General features: G+C 40.6%; 2 protein-coding genes across 2 annotated transcripts; one reads left to right on the top strand and one right to left on the bottom strand.

Moving 5' to 3' along the window:
• Positions 1-2,286: 2,286 nt before the first annotated feature.
• Positions 2,287-5,742, top strand: LOC141782495 (rhodopsin kinase GRK1-like). Its single transcript, XM_074658918.1, has 7 exons — positions 2,287-3,308; positions 4,029-4,156; positions 4,365-4,522; positions 4,615-4,698; positions 4,820-4,944; positions 5,055-5,256; positions 5,431-5,742. The coding sequence occupies exons 1-7, from the start codon at positions 2,613-2,615 to the stop codon at positions 5,718-5,720; spliced, it is 1,683 nt and encodes a 560-aa protein (XP_074515019.1). The 5' UTR covers positions 2,287-2,612; the 3' UTR covers positions 5,721-5,742.
• A 1,610-nt stretch (positions 5,743-7,352) lies between these two features.
• mettl21cb (methyltransferase 21C, AARS1 lysine b) lies at positions 7,353-10,532 on the bottom strand. Its single transcript, XM_074658924.1, has 4 exons — positions 10,406-10,532; positions 10,105-10,268; positions 9,904-10,021; positions 7,353-8,783 (listed from the first exon to the last, which is right to left on the bottom strand). Exons 1-4 carry the CDS (start codon positions 10,530-10,532, stop codon positions 8,386-8,388), a joined length of 807 nt encoding a protein of 268 aa, XP_074515025.1. The 3' UTR covers positions 7,353-8,385.
• Between the last annotated feature and the right edge of the window lie 254 nt (positions 10,533-10,786).

Raw genomic sequence — 10,786 nt, 5'->3', positions numbered from 1 at the left:
ATTGTAATTTGTTTGAAGGTAGGCAGAAATCTTAACATCACAGAATACATTATTTGATTTATTTACTTTTGCATGTCAAGCCCCGAGGCTTTTTATAAACGGTCACAACAGCTGTATTCCTCAAACATTTAATCTGCTAAAAGTCCTAACAGAATATTTCCGTTAAAGACACTCGACTGATTTGAGACTCGTGGTTCTTTTAAAAAGAGACTGGTTCCCAGGCTTGAGTGTGCTGGTGAAGGGTTTGTCAGAGCAAAGCCACAGGAAAACACGCTAGACACTCGAGAAGAGGATAGCTTTGAGGTGAGAACAATTAATTATATACTCCTTTACTCACTTATATTATGCAACCGTAGTTTCACAACAGCTTTTAATTTCAATATGCGGACAGAGTTACAAGAGCACTCGTTGACTTTAAGGAAAAAAAAAATTAGGTGCCCAAATGTTTTTGACATGGAGAACCAGTAAGGGCCAACATGAAACACATGCTGCAGGCACTGGATCATTTGGACGTTTTGTTCAGTGTCTGACATCTCCTTAATAAGCAAAATATGTCTGTTCATGACATTTAAGCTCCTTTTTCCCCCTAAAATGTCTTGTCCTTTTTAAAGGATTTTTTTTTTCATCTTAAAACAGACAGGGAAAGGGTTATTGGTTGCTGTCGTCTTCCCTCCTGTTCATACGGGCTGCACTGTAATCTCTCCTGAGAGCGATTTCAATGCAAGTGATGAGGGACAAAACACACACACCTAGTTCTGTGTAAAATTATATTGTAAAGTTAAAATGAGGCTTCATCAGTCTGAGTTTGTCAAATCAAGTGGCTATCCTCCAAAGTTGGTCTAAACTGCTATTGTTTTCACCTTGTGAGTCTATGTGTGACTCGTCATGGCAAAATGTTGTCTTGGAGACACCTACTGTAGCGGGAACAACCACAGAGGCCGTTTTGAGTACTTTGCCAGGTGTTTATATTTCTGTCTGTGGACAGATTTTGTCACTGCGATAGCGTCACAACTGTGGAAGATGCAGTCATGAAACGTTACAGGTGTGTAGTTGAGATCAAAGAGAAGGTAGATTTCTAAGATGGGTGTTGTCTGAGCTAGGGCACCGGAAGTAGGAGGGTAGGAAGTGGGGAAGGGGCCATTGGTCCGATTTGGAGTCATGGCTGGTGTGATTCCATCGCAAGATGGTCTCTAGTTGTCTCTCTAGTGGTCTCTGCCAAAGCTTCGTATTAGCTTCAGCTGAACTTGAGTATAATTATCCCCCCACGACAACGTAGTCGGGGGTATATAGCGTTCCGTGTGTCCTTCCTTCCGTCCGTCCGTTCGCATGTCACACTTTAGTTTCCGGAGCAGAACTCGGAAACTATTTAACTTAGGAACTTCAAATTTGGTATGATGGTTGACAGTGTGGTCTAGTTGTGCCTCTTTGGGGTTAGAAGTCCAGGGTGCCCATTAGTTAATTAGTTGATGCCCATTAATTCCATTAGTTACAAAAGGGCTAAACCTTTGGCCCTACTTTAGTAAGGGTCAAGCAGCGAGCGGGGGTATGTGAGCCATGCTCACTTTTGCCTTGTTTTACACAGTACAAGGACTCTAGACTTTGTCCCCTATCACTTGCATTGCATTTTTAGACAAGATGTCTTTGTGGCCAGTTTAGACAAGAGGAACAATTACAACAACCAACTAGAGACACCAGCCGCAATGCCAAATCAGACCGGTGCCCTTGCTCGGACCACGCCTGTCTTCTTACTCGGCCTTCATTTTGATCTAAACTACACACCTGGAAAGTTTCGTGACAGCATCTTGCACGGTTGTGACGCAATCGCAGTCACAATATCCGTCCACAGACAGAAACATAAACACCTGGCTGACTCACACACAGAGTCACAAGGTGAAAACAATACCAGCGTGCATGTGCATATTGACATTTCTCTTGCATTGAGAGATGTCAAGATGACATTTTGAACCTGCCCTTTAATATTTCCCTTTTCACAGAGTATTTTATCAAAATGAGGATTTAATATGATTTATTTTATGAATATAAACACCATCTGGTGTATTGAAAAAAAGAAAATCGTTCCAATGTATTTTGATTTGATGTGTAGGTTTCCGAGTTAATCACAAACATGATTGCTTTTCCATCTTTGCTTTGAACATCCAGCAACTGCTTGATTAGACTCCATGAATGTCCCACTGCTAATTGTGATTTGCCAGTTGACTGACTGGTAGCGCTCCAGCTGCATATACCGCCTATTGTTCTGTTACAGCATGTGCTCAACGTAGCACACTTTGTCTACTGGGGCATTAGGGTGTTAATGGATTACCAAAAGGTGTTGACTCAGGTGTGTGTGTGTGTGCGCGTGTGTAAATGAGGGGGATGCAGTGCTCAAAGTGTGCTGGGATCTAGTTGAGACACCAGTCTCAAGTTCCCATTTCTCTCTCATGCTGCTTCTCCCACTACTCTGTGATCTGTCTCTTGTTTTCTCATCTTTGCTTCTGCATCCCTTTTACCGCCTCACCCCTGCACATTAGTGAGCAGCATTTATCCTCTGCGTCTGTTTTCTCTTTGCAATGTCCGCTCTTTGTGTCGCCTAAAAGTCACCTGCCCTCAACATGGACATCGGAGGATTGACCACAGTGGTAGCAAATTCTGCTTACATCAATGCTCGTGGAAGCATCGATGGCTCAGCAGCAGCAGCTCGTGATAAGAAGTACCATTCTCGCCTCAAACTGCCCCACATCACCGTGTGTGAGGACCTGAGAGACACCTTGGATATTGCCTTTGACGTAGTCTGCGTGGAACAGCCCATTGGTAAACGCCTCTTTAGGGAATTCTTGGATGCGAATGCAGAGTATCACGGGGCTTGCCGTTTGTGGAAAGACATCGAGGGGTACGACCTGGCGGAGGATTCTGACCGGGCAAAGAAGGCCTCAAAGATTGTCGATCGTTACATGGACCCCGCTGCCAAACACTACTGCCCGTACCTGTCTGAGGACATCATAGCTAAGGTGAAGGAAAGCCAGGAGGCTGCAGGCGATGATTTGTTTGCGGCAGCATTGGCCACAACGTTGGACTTTCTGCGCGAGGCTCCCTACACTTTCTTCATGGAGAGTTTGTACCTGAAGAGGTATGTGCAGTGGAAGTGGCTTGAGATGCAGCCCATGGATGCAGACTGGTTCCTAGACTTCCGTGTGCTGGGGAAAGGTGGGTTTGGGGAGGTGTCTGCCTGTCAGATGAAAGCCACAGGAAAACTGTACGCCTGTAAGAAACTCAACAAGAAGAGGCTGAAGAAGAGGAAAGGCTTTGAGGTGAGAGAACTCTTAATCACTCTTAATTTGAATAGACATAGTTTTAAAACAGGGACTGCATTTATACATACATAAACATAAAGTAAAGTACAAAATTAAACCAATGCGGCAGATTTTGGGCACTTTATAGTTTGAAATATAATATTTTTCAGTGTCTTGTGCCCTTACTAATATTCATTTTATCTCAATATCAGTCAAATAGTAATAAATCCCGCCTCAATTTACATAATGTGCCACAAATTGAGCACCGTATTGTCGCATTTCCTCGAATGATATTTCAGGGAAACACAAAGCTCTTAGCTGGGATGCATGCAGTGATTCGATTAATAAAGGCATTTTTTTCTGGCTCCATGTTCCAGAGAAAGTGCCCAGCGCTGAGCTGACTGCGATGGTGCTAATCATCTTTGTCCCTGCCTCTGTCTCGTTTGGCTTTAGCCTGCAGTATTAAACACTGAGACAGGGATAGAGTGATTACTGGGAGCTTTAGTGGAAAGCTCTTCTGAATGGAACTCCTTGGCACAGTTACATCTTGCCCTTGACTTGTCTGAGGTCATTTTTAAAAAATGTACTTAACCTCTTTTTCAAACGGCATGTATATTTGCATATTCGTCTTTAACCCGATGGAAGAAAACTCTCTGTAGTTTTAAGCTTTTCTTTTTAAAAAAAAAAAAAAAGTGCTATTGTCTTTCAAAAATGGTCTTTTCTAATTTCCTCCTGTAGGGGGCGATGGTGGAGAAGAGGATTCTTGAGAAGGTTCACAGTCGCTTCATTGTGTCATTGGCGTATGCCTTCCAGACAAAGGACGAACTTTGCCTGGTCATGACCATCATGAATGGAGGAGACCTCAAGTAACTTCACATTCTGAAACACTGCAGTTTGCAAAATGAAAGCATAATGAGAACAGCATGATTCTTCTAGTATGCAAAATAAATATATTATATGTATAAACAACATATATGTGCTGTATATCCTGTATGCAATAGTGCAAATGTATGCAGATGACATACCTTTTTCACATGACGGAGCCAAAGCTCACCTGTCCTCTGTTCCCTGAAGGTACCATATCTACCTGGTGGATGAGAACAACCCGGGGTTTGACGAGCCCAGAGCCTGTTTTTACATCGCTCAGATCATCCAAGGCATGGAGCACCTCCACCAGAAAAGAATCATCTACAGAGATCTCAAACCAGAAAATGTTCTGCTAGATAATGATGGTAATGCATTTTTTTAGTTAAAGAGCACAATAAACCGTATTGTCCATGTGTAATTAATAGCTAATTAAGATAAATGTATGTTGTCCAACCAGGGAACGTGCGTATATCTGACCTGGGTCTTGCCGTGGAGCTAAAAGAAGGCAAAACACAGACCAAAGGATATGCTGGGACACCAGGTGAGGCTCATCTGTATCTACAAAGTAGTTGCTCATCAATTTCATATTTAGAGGTTTAATTTAGCTGTTTACGTACTTAGACAGAATTTGTTTTCCCATTGTTCGACTTTGGTTCTTGCAGGGTACATGGCTCCAGAGATGCTGAAAGGAGAGAAGTATGACTCCTCAGTCGACTACTTCACTCTCGGAGTGACACTGTTTGAGTTCATCGCTGCTAAGAACCCGTTCAGAAACAGGGGCGAGAAGGTCAGTCGCCTTTTATCAAACCTTGAGCTTCACCCTGCTTCACCACAACATGGCTAACATTGAGAAATAAATGAGTGGACGAGCATAAAGAATATTCGTCTCCTGTTTAGGTCGATCGTGAGGAGATGAAAGAGCGCATGCTGACACGGGAGGTGACATATCTGGAGAATTTCAGTGAGCATACAAAGACGCTCTGTGATGGGCTGATGGCTAAGGAGGTTGATAAGAGGATGGGTTTTAAGAATGGATGCTGTGATGAGATCAGAGCGCACCCATTTTTCAATGACATCAACTGGAGGAAACTGAATGCAGGTACAATCTGTTTTCTATACTTTCCCATCTTGTTCAGGGTTCTGTATTGTAGGTTGTATAACTTCTATAATTTGAAATAAACATTCGTATGAATAGACAAAATAAAAAGCTTTTTGAACATGGATTCAATTCTCCTACAGTTTGATTTTTGATTCCCATTTCTCACCCCTCCAGGTATTCTGCCTCCTCCTTTCGTCCCGGACTCTAAAGTGGTGTACGCTAAAAGTCTGGATGACGTCGGGGCTTTCTCCTCGGTGAAGGGAGTGGCCATCGATGACCCTGACAAGACCTTTTTTGACGAGTTTTCCTCCGGCAACATCCCCATCCCCTGGCAAGAGGAGATGATCGAAACGGGCATTTATGGAGAGCTCAACATTTGGGGTCCTAGTGGCAGCGTCCCGAACGACCTCCGCAGGGAGTCCATACTAGAGCAGCCAAAGTCATCAACCTGCTGCATATCGTAGAGTCATTGAAACACCTTGAAAATACATCAAGCATACAGCGTACAGACTTGTGCGGCATAAAGACTCAAATACTCAGGACACAAGTCTCTTCTGAACTTTATGACTGCAGAGTTAAAACAAGTTTGAGACTCTAAACTTTTATTGGCGAGCGCAGGAAAAAACAAGAACAGAATGGAGGTGGATTTTCAACCTCGAGTGGACTTAAACATAGATATAGCAGTGGGAAAGAAAAGAAAGAAATTTGAAACACTTTATTATAACCGTCATTTATAAATGGTAAATTGATAATTAATTAAGCTTAGTTACTGTTAAACAATGAAATGATAATGTTTACTAATTATTAGTAAGAGATACATAATTTATGTTATGCATCATTAGTTTGTGTAATATGAAATAGTTAATCAATTCTATATACAATTACATTTTTATTACATTAGTAAACTATTTATTAACAGTTTATTGTTGCGCGAAATGTTATTTACTATATTTAGTATTTGTTAGTGATTAACAAATGATTTGTAACTTTAAGAAATTGTTTATCTATAAACATAACATTGATAGATTATTAATTGATAATTATTAACCATTGATAAAGTGTTAACTATCTATCTAAATAATGCTTATAGACACTTTACAAGTTATTTATTAACCATTTAACAAGGTATTATCATAATCAGTAGCAACTTTATAATAACCATCCAAATAATGTTTATAGATGGTTTACAAACCAATTATTAACCATTAACAAAGTGTTGCAAATATCTATCTACTGTATGTAATGTTTATATATGTTTTAGAAACTATTTCTTTAAGGTTAACAAATAATATCTTAATCATTAACAAATAATTATGTATGTTACATAAAATGTTGTGTACAACAATAAAATGTTAAAATAACAATGAACATTATTAATTATAATTTTGTTGTTTGTTAACAGTAAAATAACTATTAACTAAGTTTAATTAAGTATCAATTTACTATTTATAAATGATGGTTATTATAAAGTGGTACCAAGAAAGTTATTGACATTATATCCTCTGCCCCCCCCCTCACTTCTTCTTCTCCTTCTTTGTCTTTCTATCAATCTGTTCACTCTCTTCTCTTTTTGTGTGCATGTAATGCTTTTAGATTTAAAATGCATTTTAAAAATCACATTTTTAAGCAGAGGGTTACTTCTGTGGTATATTTGGTGCCGTGTGAAAGTTGCATGTGTATGTTGACCATGTAAAATGTTGATTTCCCTCTCTTACATGTGCTCCCATAGAGTCATTTAATGGAAAGTGCTTCTTTCCTTATGAGTTTACTGTCCCTTTAGTTTTTACTCTAAACAGCTAAATTAACTGCTGCTGTTGAAATACCAAAAGCTACAGCACCAGAAACACAGTTTCATTTTTATTTTGGAAAACATTTTCTCATGTTTAAATCATGGTTCATAATTGACCCTTTGCATGAAAAAACCCCAAGAGCAGAGCACCTTTGATAAAAGTTCATGTAGTCTTGTTGTTATGAGGAAAATCTGTATATAGAGAAATGTTTACAGCAAATCAATTCATTTTTTAAAACAAATTGTTGAGTAAAAGTTGAATAAAGTCAGAAATATCAACTGTATGAAAAAGTGATGACAAATAAAACAGTTTATTGAAATGGAAATTTGAGCTTTCTTCTTTCTGCTTGACAACAGTTACAGCAATGTCAAGGAATGTCGTGTAAACGAAGATCGTAGGTTTCGTTTCAACATTGGGGGGAGAAACATATTAAGTGGGGGGATCTTGTTCTCCCCCTGGAAATTCTGACTTCATTTCCTGCATTCTGGTGATTTCTTTTTATGGTGGAAATGTCTTTATTAATGTAAAAGAAAACACAAAATTCAGGCAGCAGGTGACAATTCCAAATATAATGCAGTAAGGCTCTCGGGCATTCTGTATTATTATTCTCCTGTATTTGTCTACATAAAAATGTTATCAATATATCCTTTAATGTTATTTCTGCAGAGTCAACACACGTGTAGGCATGATTTACTAATCTGTCCTCTTTTTTGTCTTTTGTTTTGGGAATTGTTTGGGAATTCATCCATAAACCCCTTGAGTTTAGTAGCTCATATGTGCTTCAGAGAGATTTCCCCTCATGGTCAAAACTTTCGGCACATTCAAAACATATCCCACGTATCTGTGTTCTCTGAGAAGTCGTAATATTTTGAGAAAAAAGTAACATTACGAGAATAAAGTCAGAATATTTAAAGAAAAGACATATCTGCCCTATAGTCTGCTGTGCATTATGTTATAGCTCTGTGCTCTGCTGATGTCATCAGGCAGACTGCTCTGCGCTCCTCTTCTTCAAAGGTGGAAAACCATGAAACTTACTGAATCAATATGAGACATGATTTGTCCTGTATTTGTGTGCACAGAACTATTAGCATAAGGATAATGTCTATCTCACTTAGACAACAGTGTTATATTTAAAAAAATAGGGACATATTCAGTAGTTGCTGGATATTGGTAGGGACATGTCCCCCATTCCTAACAAAGTCTATCCATTGGTATAAACACAGATCAAAACCAGACGTTTCTCCACATTAAATCAGCGAGAGGAAAATGAAATTTCCTCAAAATTTAAACACAAAACCTTTAACATCTCAGGAATCTCCACCTCCTGAAGCTCTCCCTGTCACTCTTTCGCCGTGGCCTTGTATATCCTCACCTCCTGCTGTGGGAGCTCAACGACCAGCGTGGCGTTGAAACTGCTCTCGAAACACTCTGTGAACCTCAAGTCTGACTCAAACCGGATCTTGTTGGCCCACAGCAGCGTTGTGTGACTTCCCGGTCGGCAAAAGTGTCGCATGGTTTCCAGCAGCTCTTCGAGGCAGCCGTGGGGATAGACCACATCAGCTGCGAGCACGTAGTCGTAGTGGTGGGACGGGTAGGGAAAGTCTCGCTCCAGGTCCTGAGCCCAGGTAAGGGCAGCTACCTGAGGGGTGTAGCGGGACCGGCCCTTGGTGTTCCGCAGAAGGTTAAAGGTCAGATTGGACAAGATGTCTGGCAGGTCAGTAGCGGTCACCAAAGCACCTGGAGAAGAGTACAGAACAACAAGGCAGCTGAAGTACTGATAGAAAACTTTTTTTGGTGACTGGCATTTTAGCCCTAGAGATGAAGCGCTCTGAAGAGGACTTGTGGTGATCCCGTGACTTTTCCTCTACAGCAACATGAGGTTGACATTTGCGGTTTTGATGTGAAAGGTCTCAACAACTTTTGGATGGATTTCCCTGAAACGGTTCAGATATTCATGTCCCCCTCGGGTTGAATTGCGATAACTTTTCATCAAATTCAATTTCCAAAAACATTATATAACTTTTCACAGCTCAAATCGTAAATTTGATGAGGTAACTTGCAATTCCACTTTTCCGCATAATCACCAATAACGTGTGACTGACAGAATAGTCTCTGCAGGACCAGCTGTGTATTTAGAGAGAAGACATCCAGTGTTGGGTCTGTTTTGAAGGTCAGTGATGCTTGTGTTGGAATGAAGGAATAAAGAGAAATCAGAGAAAATGCGATTAGTCCCTTTGTGAGAACAGATGTTTTATATCATCTGGAATCAAATGACACTTGTGTTTCCACTGCATGATTAATGGAGGGACCAAAAGATTGCAATATCAGTCTGATAATCCCTTTGTTTGTCAAGATATCTTTACAGCTACTGGCCTGTTTGCGATGCAAAAATGTTGGTGTGGGTGGATATTCATGATCCTCAGACAGTGAATCTCAGTGTTTTAGTGACCCGCTGGTGTTTCCTTGAGTTCCACCAACAGGCCAAAATGTAAATTTTGCACAAAAGATGAGCAAACCCATAAAATATTCAGTGCATATTTATGCAATAAACCCTTCATGGCTTTCCCTCTAGCACCACAATGACAGATTACCACGGCTGTTCTTAGATAAGAAATCCAAAGCAAGCAGCAACTTCTATAAAAATATCATGATTATTATAAATTTGATATACAGCTAACTGTTATTGTAGCATTACAATTGTCAAAAAGCCTGAGTTATGTAGGGCTGACCCGAATGCTTCAAAGCTTCGACCGTTGCCATGGTAATCGATCTCCAAATCAGTATTCAAATGCTTCGTTTTGTTTTTTATATGTATGTAATAACAAGGTATAAATGTACTCTATTATCATAGACTTACCAAGCAGACTGGCCACTATTGAGAGCAAGCCAGTCCCAGCGCCAATCTCCAGCACCGCTTTGTCCTTCAGGTTCACTTGTTGCTGGTTATTCTCCAAGAACTGGCTCAAAGCTATCGCCTACAAAATAAATTGTCATTATCACATTTGCAACAACAGTGGAGGTCAGAGAAGGTGCAGATACACACAGTAGCAGGGCGTACCCCGGGCCAGATCAGAGCACCAAAAGTGTCCACAGACTCGCGGATGCTGATGTCATGACCTGCAATATAAAAAGACTCCTTCTCCAGCGCGTAGTAAACACTCGGCTCCCGGATGCTCCTCCTGTACAAAGCCTCTCCTCCTATCACTTTCCGGTCTGTTAACGCTGTAGAGGAGAGTGTTAACATGAAGGTGACAATGCTGCAGACTTAAAGCACTCATCAGTGTAACAAATCTATCTGTTTCTCTGCAATACAGAAACCAGGCTAGTGATGGCAGTGCTCAATGCATACAGACACATACTCTTGGTTCCCTGATCTGCGGTCTCCTGCTCCACTGGTAGTTTCCCATCCTGTTTGTCATCCACCTCCTTTTTCTTTCCATGATGCTTCTGTCGGACATGTTGGCTGACTGTGGACGATCTCTCCATGATCTGAAAACGGTTGTAGGGAAAGTTGTTTAATCAAACGTTTCTGTGACACGTGCACCATAACAGTGTATAGCTTTTGATTATGATTAATACATCTTAAAGGACTACTCGGAATAGCTGGGGGACTCAAAATTGGTGCAGCAGAGGCAGAGATGTCCTGGTTTTTAGTCCCCATTATGGGTAAAAAAACACTTGGTCCTCCCCTTCCCATAATGCAACTCAGTCTTTAATAAATGGAAGCAATAGACAGGTGT

This window comes from Sebastes fasciatus, chromosome 14 (assembly GCF_043250625.1).
Source record: "Sebastes fasciatus isolate fSebFas1 chromosome 14, fSebFas1.pri, whole genome shotgun sequence".
Classification (NCBI taxonomy): domain Eukaryota; kingdom Metazoa; phylum Chordata; class Actinopteri; order Perciformes; family Sebastidae; genus Sebastes; species Sebastes fasciatus.
This window is presented reverse-complemented; position numbering and strand designations above follow the sequence as displayed.